Consider the following 15,142-nt stretch of genomic DNA (forward strand, 5'->3'; position numbering starts at 1 on the left):
TGGATTGAAGCTCCTAGTCCCCACCTGCGGGGGGTGGGGGGGAGCTTTGCGAGTGATGAAGCAGGGCTGCAGGTGTCTGTCTCTCTTCCTAACTCCCCCCTTCCTTCTCGATTTCTGGCTATTTCTAGCTGCTAAATAAAGATAATTAAAAAACAACAACAACAAAAGAAAGAAGTAGCAATGGAACTCCATTTCTGTGATGCATTTAGTTCTTCAAGTGCTTTCTGAATTTTTATTTATTTTTTTATTGTTGCAGTTGTTGTTAGGACAGAGAGAAATGGAGAGAGGAGGGGGGACAGAGAGGGGGAGAGAAAGAACCTGCAGACCTGCTTCACCGCCTGTGAAGTGACTCTCCTGTAGGTGGGGAGCTGGGGGCTCGAACCAGGATTCTTAAGCTGGTCCTTGCGCTTTGCACCATCTGTGCTTAACCTGCTGCGCTACCGCCCAACTCCCACTTTCTGAAATTTTCAAGAGTTATTCAGTGAGTCCTAGTATGTTGAGTGTCAGGAGATCTGAGAAGACATGGATGGAGAAAAGAGGGGACAATTTAGCCTTTGCTGATTCTACCCTGCCTGCAGTACCAAACTAGTTTGAAAGAAAAAAAAAAAAAACTGAATTAGGTGTGAAAGAGCATCAGTCTCCATTAGTGCCCCTCAACTTTGGCTATTCTGTTGTGAAAGAAAACTATTCTGTGGTCCAGGAGGTGGCACAATGAATAAAGCATTGGACTTTTAAGTATGAGGTCCTGAGTTCAATACCCAGCAGCAAATGTACCAGAGTGATGTCTGGTTCTTTCTCTCTCTCTCTCTCATCTTTCTCATTAACAAATAAAATCTTAAAAAAAAACCAGAACTATTCTGACTAGCTTGTAGTTAGTTACAAAGAACAATATACATGTTAAGTACTGGAAATGAGGGTATATTAATATCAGAAGAAATGTGTGTTTTAGAGAAATAAAGTTCAAAGAAGCCAGTGGTATATTTGCATTATTTTTATTACAGAAAATAATCAGAAAATAAGTGCGACAGTGCCTGTTTGCTTGGTCAGACAGTTTCCTCTTGCATATTCAATACTAGCATTCACCACAGCTGCGGAAAATTAAATCGAACCTTTAGAAGGTATCGCATCCGGACCTGGTTGGGGTTGTAGACAATAAATTCGTTGTAGTTGAGGGTATAACCCTCTGGATTCAGAATTCCTGTGTCGCTTGCTGGTCCTAAGGGCACTGTACTCCCATTCCTGCAAAATGGAAAGTTTGCCAACACTTGCCTATGGTTCAGAAGATGGAACCAAGAGTTTTATTTTATTATCTTTGCTTATTTATTGGACAGAGAGCCAGAAATCAAGGGGGAAGAGGATGATAGGGAGAGAGAGAGACATCTGCAACACTGCTTCACCATTTGCAAAGCTTTCCCCCTGCAGGTGGGGTCTGGGGGCTTGAAACTGGATCCTTGTGCACTCAACCAGGTACACCACCACCTGGCCCCAAATCAAGAGTTTTTTTTTTAATATTTTTTTTGTTTTAGTTATTTATTTATTATTGTATAGAGACAGAGAGAAATTGAGAGGGGAGGGGAAATAGAAAGGGAGACAGAGACACACCTGCAGCCCTGCTTCACCACTTGTGAAGCTTCCCCCTGCAGGTGGGGACCAGGGGCTCGAACCTGGGTCCTTGAGCACTGTAATGTGTGTGCTTAACCAGGTGCGCCACCGCCTGGCCCCCCAAATCAAGAGTTTTATCTGGCCAAAAGGAATGTTTCAGGAGCCCTGTAGGCTGAGTACTTACAGGGTGGTGAAACAAGCAGGACTGGGAGCCATCTTGCCCAGCCCCTTGGTGCTGTGTTTGCCCTGAAGTAATCCTTCTGCTTCAGGATTGGCTTCTAGTAGTTCATTACACTGACCAAGAGCTACCTGCAAGCAAAAGATTTCTGAACACGCCTAACATAAAGATAATTCAACAGTTCTGAAGCCAAACCAAACCCCACCCGTACTTTCTTGCCATCCTCCAGCAAAAGAACCCAATAAAATAGAAATTATCATTGGCTTTCCTTTCCCTCCTCCCACGTGAACCTTGGCTCTGGCAAGTATCAAAGTCTTCTCGTTGGGTAAATAGGAACTAGTAATAAACTAGAGAGGACACGTGGTCTTGCCTTACCTCTGACAAAAGCAGCAGCCCAGTATTATTTAAGCGAGAGGCAAAGCAGTAATTTGCACTCTTGGAAGACATGTCAGCAAAGTAGATTCCCTTTCCAAACTGAAATATATAAATAAACACCAAGGTCAGCTGCGTAACTCATTGTGCTAGAAAGGTGGCTCATTCCCTTGGGTTTCTATTATTTTGAACACAATGTAGAACCTTTCTGTCTCCATAATTCTGTTCCAAAGAAAGTAGAAGCATCAGTGAATTTGTTTTCTTGAGAGAAAGAATTTAAAGAAGGACATAGTATCCAGGGTCCAATTTCTACTCACCATATAACCGGTGATGGGAGCCTCGGGTGGGGCAATTCGAAGCCCATGGCTCAGGATTCCCACCCAGTTACTCAGCCTGGATCCATGCCACAGAAGCATCCTAAGGAAAGACCATTATCACTGAGCATTCCTATAGACAGAAAACAAAGTGGCCAAGAGCAGCCTCTACCATCTTTCTCCATAACTATACTTGAGGTGAGGGAACGCCTTTCCAAATCCAAAGCTAAACTGAGACCTGTTATGAAGTTCCTCTCTGAAGGCTTCTTTCTCGCCCTCCTTCTCCACTTCAAACACATCTAGCAAGGTCATGGTGTAGTCACTGTGTGTGGGAGCATGGGTAGACTGCAGGTACTGGGAAATTACCTGTGGAGGAAAACAAAACAAAACTGGGACTCATGTACTCTACAAGAAAGCAGCTGAATTAGACAACTTGAGGGCTTCGGTATGAATTGACAGACTTCCATACCCAGATGGTTTCACAGAGCAGTTAGAAAACAGACAGAGGGCCTGGGTTGTGGAGGACCCACTTGAACACACACATTGTCATGCATAAGGACGTGGGTTTAAGCTTTTGGTCCCCACCTGCAGAGTTGAAGACTGAAGCAGTACTTGCAGGTGTCTCTATTTCTCTCCCCCCGCCCCCGTTTTCTCTCTGTGTTATCAAATTTAAAAGGGGGGGTGCCCTGGGAACAAGGATTCACTGCATAGGCACCAAGCCTTAGGGATAAGAGAAAAAGAAAACAGAAGTATAAAATTTCTTGAAAATAGAAATTCTGCCCTATAGGAAGCTTTGGTCTTAGCCAGAAGTTGTCAGAGATCAATGAGGTAGGAGTAGGTTTGGGCCTTCAAAATATGAAAATGAGTTTTTTTTTTTTTTTTTTTTTAATCAAAGCACAGCTCAGTTCTAGTTTATGGTGGTGATAGGGATTGAATCTGGGACCTCTGGTGTCTCAGGCATGAAAGCCTTTTAAAATAATCACTCTTTTTAAATCATCAAATATCTCCTAGCCCACAAAGGATTGTTTTTTTCTTACTTTGAACTCAGAACTTTCATGATCTAGAGGGTGCAAGACACAATGCAGTTTTCTGTAGTGTTGATCCAGTGGGTGTTCTGAGCTTTGTAGTTCTGTCTTCACCAACTTAATGGCAATTTCAATGTCTCCTAAAGCCTGATGAGAGGAGACAAAGACTCAGTGTGGAGGGAGTACAGCACAAGAGATTTAATGCTACCCAGTCCATAGGGACCTTACCTCCAGTAGCTGGATTTTGTCTGAAAGTTCTTTCTCTGTCCGGATTAATGGAGGGGTCCGGAGTCTAAAGACAGGGATATTATATAGACCACAATGAACTCTCTTTTATGTGTAGTCAAAAGGTACATGACTGGAAACAACAGATTAAAGCTAAGTCCTTTAGAAAATAGCTACTAGAGGGACTGGGCAGTGGGATTCCCAGCAGAGCACACACAGTACCTTCACTGAGGACCTGGGTTGAAGTCCCTGGTCACCACTTGCAAGAGGAAGTTTCAAAAGTGGCGAGGCACTACAAGTCTCTGTCCCCCTCCACTCCCACCCTTGCCTCTATCAAAGAAATAGTTTCTGGGGGTGGTGGTATAATAGTACAGGCATCAGACCACATCAATAACCAAAAGTATAAGAAACTGAGGTTCTTGGGCAGGGGAGATATCATGTAACAGACTTTCATGCCCGAGACTCTGAGGTCCTAGCTCCCCCAGCACCACCATAAGCCAGAGTTAAGCAGTGCTCTGGGGGTGGGGGGAAAGGAGGGGAGCTGAGGCTCTCCATGTGAGAGAGATCTATAAAGAGACTTTAATTTCAAAATATATAAAGAGGGGGGCTGGAGACAGCTCAATATTAGAGCATTAGACTTACACACGAGGCACAGGGCTCAATCCCTGGCACCATGTCAGAAATGAACAGTGCTCTGGTTTTTCTCTTTTAAAAGAGTCAGAATACAACAAGCACCAGCAAACAGAATTAGTACAAATAAAATGTATCCTACATACTTAATGTCACTTGAGTTCACACAAATGCAACCACTGTGGTTATAGTCACCTTAAAGAGTAGGAAGCAGGGAGTTGGGCTGTAGCGCAGCGGCTAAGCACACGTGGCGCAAAGCACAAGGACCAGCGTAAGGATCCTGGTTCCAGTCCTGTCTCCCCACCTGCAGGGAAGTCACTTCACAAGTGGTGAAGCAGGTCTGCAGGTATCTATCTTTCTCTCCCCCTCTCTGTCTTCCCCTCCTCTCTCATTTCTCTCTGTCCTATCCAACAACAACAATGACAACAATAATAACTACAACAATAAAAAAACAAAGGCAACAAAAGGGAATAAATAAATTAAATATTAAAAAAAAAAGAGTAGGAAGCAGGGGTTTACCTGAAGTTGCTTTGCTTATTGGCTGGATAGCTAGACCTATATACTCTCTCTTCTAATTTTATTTATTTTGGTTCGAAATAAAGAGATATTGAGGCTGGGTGGTGGCTCACCTGGTTGAGTGCATGTTACAATGCGCAAGGACCCAGGTTCGAGCCCCCAGTGCATACTTGCAGGGGGAAAGCTTTGCAAGTGGTGAAGAGTGTTGCAGGTATGTCTCTGTCACTCTCCCTCTCTATCTCCCCCAACCCTCTCAATTTCTGTCTCTATACAATCAATAAATAAAGATAATAAAAAATATTTAAAAGAGATATTGAGAGGGGAAGGGGACAGAGAAGGAGAGACCATTCTCTCTCTCTCTGTCTTAAACCAGAAGACTACTCAGCTCTGGCTTATGGTGGTGTTGGGGATTAAACCTGGGAACTCTGAGCCTGGGGCATGAAAGTCTATTGTATAAAAACCACTGTGTATTTTCCTGGTTTCCATTCTCTTTTGAGTTGGTAACTTTCACTTGGTCAGAAGCACTCATACTTGTAAGTTGATTAAACAGGCTCTTTGTTGACTGTTTATCTATTAAAGATGACCATTTTCTTAGAAATGAAAAGAATAAAAATATTATAGTCGCTGCTGAGTGATGGAGGGGGAGGTAAAGTTGAAGAGATGGTCAAAGGGAAGTCACAACATGGATCTCACCCAAAGTCATGTGGGATTCTGGTGTAGAATTCATTGCATGCTTCCAGCAGAGCTCTCCCATGCTGGCCAGCCCGAATACAATCTTCAATCTTCTTAAGAGACTGGTAGCCTGCCTTGACTTGTCCCACTGTCAGCTTCCCTAGAGGTCAACCAGATGTCAGACTGCAGAGTCCCATCCCATTAAGTTGTATTCATGTCCCTGCTCACCAGAATCTCTACTTTTAAATAGTGTCCTCCCCTTTTTTCTCCATCCCTTCCGTAATATTAGCAAGCTTTAAAGCATGCTGGTCAGCCCAATACATCCCATTAAAGGAGCTATGATGAAAGTGTAAGACAGGATCTGAAATCCTACCAAGTGGGGCTTTCTTGGTATCATACTTCATTTCTATCATCATCTCTTCCATAACCTGGACATCACAGATCAACTTTATCAGCTCCTGTACGCGAACATCTAGCTGCGATTCTGGTTTCAGTTGGGATTTAAGAGAGTCTTCTTTTTTTGTTTCCTCTTCACTCTTCAGGAAAAAAAAAAAAAAAAAAGAAAGAAAGAAAAGAAAAATAAAAACTATAAAATCTGGAAGAATGTTTTTTTTTAAAACAGAGCACTGCTCAGCTCTGGCTTAAGGTGGTGTGGGGGACTGAACCTGGGCCTTCAAAGCCTCAGGCACGAGAGCATAACCATTATGCTATCTACCCCCACCCATAAACCTGGAAGAATCTATTTTAAGTTAACTGCAAGGACCAGCTCTAAAATATCTCTGGCAGGTAAACAGTAAGTCTCTGCTTGAGCACAGACCCATCTCACTATTAACCTCATCAGAGTAAGTACTCAATGTGACCTCTGCCTTCCAGGCTGGCTTCTACTTTCCATAGCTTAACACTGAGTAAGTCTCAAAGGGCTTCCTGCTATGATGCTAAGTAGGTAAAGACAACACTTAGAGCTTAAATATTCTCTAAGTGTATTTTTTGTGCCAGGGATCAAATTTAGGATTTCAGACCTGAGCTGTATCCCAGGCCCTCTTTCATTTTGTTCATCTTAAAAGACTAAGTTTTATTCATTCTTCAGACATGTGACAGCTGTACCTAAATTTGTAAAAATAAATAAATAAATAAATAAACTTATTTTTATTTTTTTTTACCAGAGCACTGTTTAGCTCTGGCTTATGGTGGTGCAGGGATTGAACCTGGACTCTGGAGCCTCAGGCATGGCAGTCTCTTTGCATAATCATTAAGCTATCTACCCCCACCAAAAAAATTTTTTTAATAGATTCATTTATTTATTAACATGGGAGAGGAGGAGAGAGAATCACAGTGTCACTCTGGTACATGCGATACTGAGGATCAAACTCAGGACTCTTACTCTTGATTCTAATTCACTGCACCAACATCCTACTGCCCCCCCCCTTAAATTACTGATTTAATAATGGCTTACAAAATCACAAGATTTCAGGAAGTTTCATATCCCAATCCCATCTACCAGAGTTCTCACAAAGAGAGAGAGAGAGAGAGAGAGAGAGGATTTGTTTATTTAGCAAGTTTCATATTCCACATATGAATAAAACTTTCTGGTAGTTGGAAGTGGAGACTATTTTAAATCATCTTGACCTATAACATTAAACTTCTGGAGAAAAAGACCTAAAATTTTGTAAGACTCTTAGTAGATAACAGAATCTAGAAAGGCACATTTCATGTTCTTTTTAGAGCTTCAAGATTCCAGAAATCAGTGAAAGCTACTGATGAGGGAATCTTCACTGGTGGGAAACAACAAAACTCAAGGTCGTCGGCTTCTTCCACTCTACGACATGATCTTTCGGTTTTTTAAAAATATTTATTTCCTTTTGTTGCCCTTTTTTTTTTTTTAATATTTACTTATTCCTTTTTGTTCCCCTTGTTGTTTTATTGTTGTAGTTATTATTGATATCACTGTTGTTGGATAGGACAGAGAGAAATGGAGGAGGGGAAGACTGAGAGGGGGAGAGAAAGACACCTGCAGACCTGCTTCACTGCTTGTGAAGTGACTCCATTGTAGGTGGGAAGCCGGGGCCTCGAACCAGGATCCTTATGCTTTGCACCACCTGCGCTTAACCCTTTGCGCTACTGCCTGACTCCCTAGGACATGATCTAAAGGACCATTTTGTTAGACTTCACCATGGTTATGAGAAACAGTATTTTTAATACTATAATAATTTTTATTATTAGTGGTCTAATAGTGGTTTACAAAGTTGTGAGATTTCAGGAGTATAGTTTTATACCCTCTATGCATATGCAACTCATCACACCCACCAGAGTTCCTGGGTACTGTGCCCCTACCCCCCATAGCCACCATAGCTGACAGAATGATTTTCCCCCTAAAGTATCTGCAGTTTACCTGAGTATTGGCAGCATAGTCCATTTGCAGCATATCATATTTGCCAGGCACCTTCTCAAACTTCTCACGATCCTCCCAATTATTTTTTGTTTTGTCAAGGAATCTGTAGAGTTCAAAGTAGTAAGGAAATCTTACAAATAAGGGTCTACTCCCAGGAATGGGCTTAAACTATTTCCTTTGAACACCTCCAATTTTTATTTTCCATAACATAACAGAGCTCTTTTTACATATCAATTGCCCATAAATCTGGGTTCTAAAATAGAACCCTAAATGGTAAGAAGCTCTAGAGGCAAAGAAAACAGAAAGTCAGAGGAAAAGACCTGAGTACCCTGAAGGCTTCAAAACACCACAAAAGTCATTTCATTTTAAGATAAAATATCCCCCCTATAAGTCTGAAAAAAATGCTCCCAGACTATAGAAATTTCTTAGCATGCTGAAAAATGATTTTAAAAAAAATCATAATTGGTTATTCCTATCACTTCCCTCAAATTTCCTCCTTCGTTGATAATTTGTTGCCATTTCAAGGCTCCAGGTGATTTGTTTCATCATTACAGCTGCAGTACTCTAGCAGATTTTGGTATTCTAGTCAGAGTGCCACAGTGAAAAGACATTAATATTTAGGCCAAATCACTCTTACTATTACAAAATTATTTAAATAAGATATAAGTTCGCGCTCTCCCCCGTTTAAAATAAAAAAAATTAAAGATATAAGGTTATTTTTTTGTATTCATTTCTTTCTTTTTTTTTTTTTTTAATTTCTTTACTGGGGGATTAATGGTTTACAGCCAGAAGTTAATTCTTAGATGCAAGTTTGTATTCAATTCTTCACACTCACTTCATTTTTTTTTTTTTAAGCAGACAATTGCTCAGTTCTGATTTATAGTGGCATGGAAGAATTGAATTTGGGACCTGGGAGCCTCAGGCATGATGAGTCTGTTTGCATAACCATTATGCTATCTCCCCTGCCCAGCACTCACTTCTTCTGAAAGATCTCCTTGGCCTTGTTGAGGTCCTTTGAACAAGCCACCAAGCTGTGCTGCCCTATTTTCCCAACTGCAAAGTAAATGCCACATATAAGTTGGTTTCTTGTCCCTCAACCCAAAACTTCTCTAACTGTAACATGCCAGTTTTCTAAAGTCTCTCTGCTTAGCACCTGAGAAATGGAAAGGCAGGGGAGAAGGGAAAGGCAGGACTTAGGAAACTGATTCTGTTGATATCAGCTACCTGTTAACTGCCATCATCTGAGCAGCACCAGCACGTCAATCACAGGCAGGGTTTTTTATTTATTTATTTTTTATTATTAGTTATTTGTGACTAATAGTGGGTTACAAGATTTCAGATTAAAAGGCAGAGTTCCACACCATGCCCACCACCAAAGTTCTCAGCCTTAGTAGCCTGAATTTTTCCAATGTCTTAATAAGAAAGTCTTAATTTCAAAAAGCACAATTTGATTCCTAAACCTCTTCCAGATTATATTGCCTCCCATCTCTCTCTCTAATTTAAACTCCGAAGATTATGTAGATTACCTCGGCCCCATCTCATCCAAACGCTGAAGTTCCTCTGGGCATCATCTTCTAGGAGCTGAATCAAATAGTACTTGTTGTTGTTGAACTGGAGATTTGTCTGTGATGAGTGAGAGAAATATGAACATGAAAGGGCAGAAATTTGCGGATGGAAGCCCCATAAACCAGTGACTCCTCTGGCCATGAGCACCAGTGACTGCAATTGGAAAAAGGCTATGTAAGAAGAAAGCCAGATTCCGCTAAGCATGAGGACGCAGAGGGGTAGGGTTTCCATATTAAACTTTGGATTCCAGGAAATCAAAGCTAAAAATCTTTCTAAAACTCTGCGCCCACCTTCAAGTATCCTATAGCCTCCTTTTGCTTTTTAGTGTCCCAGAGATATTTCTGAGGCCATATGTTTTCCAGATTCTACTTCATTTTCAATTATTATTTTTCAAAGGAAATGCTTTTTGATGCTATACTATGCTTGCTTCAACAACTTATCCTTTTAAAAGTTTTTAAAAGAAGACTATTTATTAATGAAAGAGAGAGGAGGAAGGGAAAACCCAGTGCTTGGGCATATGTGCTGCTGGGGAGTAAACACGGGACCTCAAGTTTGAAGGTCTAACACTATACCCACTGCTCCACCTCTCAGGCTGCTCAACTATGACTTAACGGTGATGCTGGGGTTTGTACCTGGGACCTCTAGGGCCTCACAGGTATGAGCAGCATGTGCTCTGATAGACTGAGCTAGCTCCCCAGTTGACAACTTATTCTTTAATGGTTCTTACTATAATTCTGTTGTGTTAGCTGCAGTAATCTAACAGTGAAGGCACAGACAGTGGGCAGAAACCACTGTCACATCAGTTCTCCACCTAAATTGATCTCAAGATGTTTGGAGAGACTATGACTAGTATCGTAATAATCAGTGCCCTATTATAAGTGAACGAACAGTGGAAGCAGCCCATGAGAAACTGCAGCTCATTCCTGGCTATCCAGGGACTCTTTGTTAACCATGCTGTCCTTCTTACTGCCTGACTAGCTCACATTAAAAATACATATATATTTACAGGGCCGGGTGGTGGCACACTTGGTTCAGCATACAGGTTACAGTGCCCAAGGACCCAGGTTCAAGACCCCGGTTCCCAGCTGCAGGAGGAAAGCTTTGTGAGTGAAGCAGGGCTGCAGATGTCTGTCTCTGTCCCTCTCTTATCTTCCCCTTCCCTCTCGATTTCTGGCTCTCTATCCAATAACTAAATAAAGATAATAATAAATATATTGATTTATTGGATAGAGAAAGAAACCGAGATAGAAGTGGGAGACAGAGAGGGAGAGAGAAAAAGAGACACCTATAACACTGCTTTACTACTTGTAAAGCTTTTCCCTGCAGGCGGGGACTGGGTGCTTGAATACAGGTCCTGTGAAAGTAAACCCCCACTCCTAACTGGGCACCTCAAGGATTGCTTATATACCAAAGAGGAGTTATTTCTGCTTAAATAAGAAACTGTCCTGGTGTGGCATGAACTACTAATGAACGGGAGAAAATAATTTGTTTTCATAATTACAAAAAGGCAGCATATTTTCACTAAAAGAACTGCAGACTGTGCTCAGAATATACTTTGCATATGTGGGTGAATATCGTACCACTATCAGCAAGAGCTGAGCAGTATGAATCACTAGTGGCCAGTCCAAGGGACTTCAGAATAAAAAATCTGGGTATTATCATCAACATTAATCAAGGAAAAAGTCTCATGAGTAGACCTATTCTTCTTATTACCTGATTTAGCATAACATCATAAACATCGTTGCCTTCACAGTAGACATGGGCCTTGAGAGAAAAAGAAAAATCTGACATTAGTATAGCCTCAGCCCTGATGAACCTTAAGCCATTACATTTTCTTATGTTTCCTTCAACACCATTCTACAACATAGTCAGTCTTCACCCACGTTACAATGCTCAAGGACCTGGGTTCAAGCCCCTTGTCCCCACCTGCAGGGGGAATGCTTTGCAAGTGGTGAAGCAGTGTCTGTCTCTCTCCTTCTCTCTCACCCCCCTTCTCTCTCGATTTCTGACTGTCTCTACGCAAAAAATAAAGATAATAACAAAAAAATTTAAAAAAGAAAATTAGCCACTTGTAATATTCCAAAGAGGTTTTAATTTACCTTACAAATAGAATTATTCAATTAAATAAAAAAACAACAACAACAGTGTTTCCTTATCTGGACAAATAAATTCAAGTGAAGTTTGAAACTAAGGGACAAAGAACATTCTTAAAATATATACCAGCAATGTTCCAGACAGGAATACCAGTGTCAACTGAGTACCACTCTTTGAGTAATTTCGTACCTTGCCCACTTTGGCAGTGCATTCTGGGTCGACAGGAGCTTTGCCCTTTAATAGTAAGGTCTTCACAGATTCTGAGGAAAGACAAATATGCACTATGGTTAAATATAAGGGGATGAAAATTGCTGTAGTTCAGAGGAAAACCTTTTATAATTAAGTTTCTTCCCAAGAAATTCTGATCTTCCCAGGTCTCAATCCATCTCAAATATACAAAACTGAAGATCATTTCTTGGTATGCCCAATTATATCCTCAAGACAGAAAGAAGTAAAGGCTAAAATAACAAGATTCAATAATCTTCTCCCTGAGGTCACCACCTCTCAGCTTCATCCATGGTTTTCCCTTTCCAGAAGTCAACCCAATCCAAAAATACTAACGAACATTCTAGAAAAAAACAATTCATTGGTTTAAAATCATACATCATTCTGAATGTGATGAAATCTTACGTCATTTTCCCCAGAAAGGGAATAATCCTTTTATCCAGGGTTTCCATACTATATGTACATTATTGCCCACAACCTGCCAGTTGAGTCAGTCTTAATTATCAAATACACTATGCCATTGTGTTAGAGTGCTATATATTCAAGTGGCCTAATTTCGGTTAACAATGGCTCCAAAATGTTAAGGGTAATGATAATGGCAATTTGGATAGGTTGATGAGAAGTTGAAAAGTACTTCCTCCAAAGACAACAATGAGATACCACTTCACTCCTGTGAGAATGTCATACATCAGAAAAGGTAACAGCAGCAAATGCTGGAGAGGGTGTGGGGTCAAAGGAACCCTCCTGCACTGCTGGGTGGGAATGTCAATTGGTCCAACCTCTGTGGAGAACAGTCTGGAGAACTCTCAGAAGGCTAGAAATGGACCTACCCTATGACCCTGCAATTCCTCTCCTGGGGATATATCCTAAGGAACCCAGCACATCCATCCAAAAAGATCTGTGTACACATATGTTCTTAGCAGCGCAATTTGTAATATCCAAAACCTGGAAGCAACCCAGGTGTCCAAAAAAAGATGAGTGGCTGAGCAAGTTGTGATATATATACACAATGGAACACTACTCAGCTGTAAGAAATGGTGACTTCACCGTTTTCAGCCGATTTTGGATGGACCTTGAAAAATTCAAGTTAAGTGAAATAAGTCAGAAACAGAAGGATGAATGTGGGATGATCTCACTCTCAGGCAGAAGTTGAAAAACAAGATCAGAAAAGAAAACACAAGTAGAACCTGAACTGGAATTGGCGTATTGCACCAAAGTAAAAGACTCTGGGGTGGGTGGGTAGGGGAGAATACAGATCCAAGAAGGATGACAGAGGATCTAGTGGGGGTTGTATTGTTATATGGGAAACTGGGGAATGTTATGCATGTACAAACTATTGTACTTACTGTTGAATGTAAAACATTAATTTCCCAATAAAGAAATTAAAAAAAAGAAAGAAAGAAAGAAAAGTGCTTCCTCCATATTATTGGGTTGTTGGAAAATTGAAACATTTTTGCATAGGAAAATGTAGGCTTGGGGTCCGGGAGGTGGCACAATGGATAAAGCATTATATTCTCAAGCATGTAGTCCTGAGTTTGATCCCTGGAAGCACATGTACCAGAGTGATGTCTGGTTCTCTCTCTCTCTCTCTGTCTCTCTCTCTTCTCCTATCTTTCTCATTAATAAATACATTAAATCTTGAAAAAAAAAATGTAGACAAACATGTCATGACTTTTCCAATAACTCAACATTTCTAATCTCTTACTGTGCCTAATTTATAAATTAAATTTTATTGTATATATATATGGATAGGAAGAAACACATGTATATAGAGTGTGACATTTTCCAAGGCTTCAGGCATCTGCTGGGGGTCTAGGAATGTATCCTCTAGGGTAGGTGGGGAGTTGCTATAGTCCATCCACTTCCCAAAGATAGTCAAATGGCCCACGTTTTTCAAAGCCTACCACCAAGAAACTGACCTTGCTTGTTTTCTGTCCCATCATGATCAGTCTTTCCTCCAGCCACAGAATCCTTTTGTACTCCCTGCTTCTGGCATCTTCGACTTTTCTTGGCAGCAGGAGGGTCTTCTGTAGCTGTGTTGTCATTGTTAACTCTGTCAGTTGCATTCAATGCTACAGAAGCTAATGGCAAGAAGAATAGGCAAAGAAACAGAGTGAGTACGTATTGAACATAATTCTACTTTTAAAAAACACAAACTTGCTTTTTTTTAAAGATTTTATTTATTTATTCGTGAAGAACGATAGGCAGAGAGAAAGAAAGAACCAGACATCACTCTGGTACATGTGCTGCTGGGGACTAAACTAGGGTTCTCACACTTGAGAGTCCAAGACTTTATCCACTACACCACCTCCTGGACCACAAAAAACATCAACTTTCTAAAGAAATGGTTTAAGATAGCCTTATAAATTTCCAAATACATAACTTTAAAAAAATTACTACGAGAGGGAGGAGAGAGATAAGAGTCTTGTTCAGCCCTGGTTTTTGATGGTGACAAGGATTGACCTAACTGTCCTCTGGGGCTCCAGGCACCCCAAACTCTGAACAACCATTCCCTAAATTGCTAGTTTGGGGTATGCGTGTCAGTCTGCTTGTTGCTTCTTTTGTCCCCCAAAATTCCTCAGAAAGCTATCCCCAAAGGCGGTTTGAGGTGCTACTAAAGTTCCCCGGTGTCTACACTTAGCTCAGAAGTCAGCCGTCTCTTCTAGCTGTGAAACCTTGTAGAAGCTATTTTAATCACACCTTACACATCACTTCACTCCAAGTGCAAAAACCGAATCTGTATGGACTGAAGAACATAATACACAGACCACAGCAATGTTAAGTTTTCATCTCACTATTTCTAAGCCTAAACTGCATTTTCCAATGTCTGACCTATACGCAGTGTTTAAATTCATTCATTAGTCTTTTCCTTAGTGGTTTGTAAAATACTGATGTACTTTACAATTAACAATGCAAACTGGTGTTGACATGTATTAACTAGTAGCAGCCCACAATGTTGCATATCTAAGAAACTCGAAAGACCAAAATTTAAAAGTTTAGCAGCAAAACTAGTTTTGGTAGGCAAGTGCGTGTCAGCGGGGATGGGACAGAGAGGGGTTAGTGTGGAGGACATCGCTCCTTTTTCAACTGTCCGCCTCCCACTATCCCGCCCCGCAAAGATACACTCCAAACCTCTTCTCCCGCCACTGCGGCTTCCCCGCCTGCGAGCAGCCATGTAGACTGGACGCTGACGTCATCAGCAGTCTCCCAGAATCAGCAATGTTAACGCGGGAACAAGCAGTGCGCCTGCGTCCTGGGGAGACGCCTAGGAGAGACTCGCGGCGCCATATTTACATATCGCTGTGCATCATGGGAAGTTACCCTAAGAAAAAAA

The 15,142-nt window shown here is 41.2% G+C and overlaps 1 protein-coding gene across 1 annotated transcript; it reads right to left on the reverse strand.

The window, feature by feature from the left end:
* Positions 1 to 1,024: 1,024 nt before the first annotated feature.
* On the reverse strand, positions 1,025 to 15,084 carry PARP2 (poly(ADP-ribose) polymerase 2). The gene is made up of 16 exons (XM_016194726.2): positions 14,941 to 15,084; positions 13,728 to 13,889; positions 11,773 to 11,843; positions 11,203 to 11,253; positions 9,450 to 9,546; positions 8,901 to 8,976; positions 7,924 to 8,026; positions 5,908 to 6,070; positions 5,556 to 5,694; positions 3,720 to 3,783; positions 3,504 to 3,638; positions 2,705 to 2,832; positions 2,470 to 2,569; positions 2,156 to 2,254; positions 1,787 to 1,911; positions 1,025 to 1,239 (listed from the first exon to the last, which is right to left on the reverse strand). The coding sequence occupies exons 1-16, from the start codon at positions 14,981 to 14,983 to the stop codon at positions 1,080 to 1,082; spliced, it is 1,716 nt and encodes a 571-aa protein (XP_016050212.1). The 5' UTR covers positions 14,984 to 15,084; the 3' UTR covers positions 1,025 to 1,079.
* Positions 15,085 to 15,142: the final 58 nt, after the last annotated feature.

This window comes from Erinaceus europaeus, chromosome 16, assembly GCF_950295315.1.
Source record: "Erinaceus europaeus chromosome 16, mEriEur2.1, whole genome shotgun sequence".
NCBI classification, from domain to species: Eukaryota; Metazoa; Chordata; class Mammalia; order Eulipotyphla; family Erinaceidae; genus Erinaceus; species Erinaceus europaeus.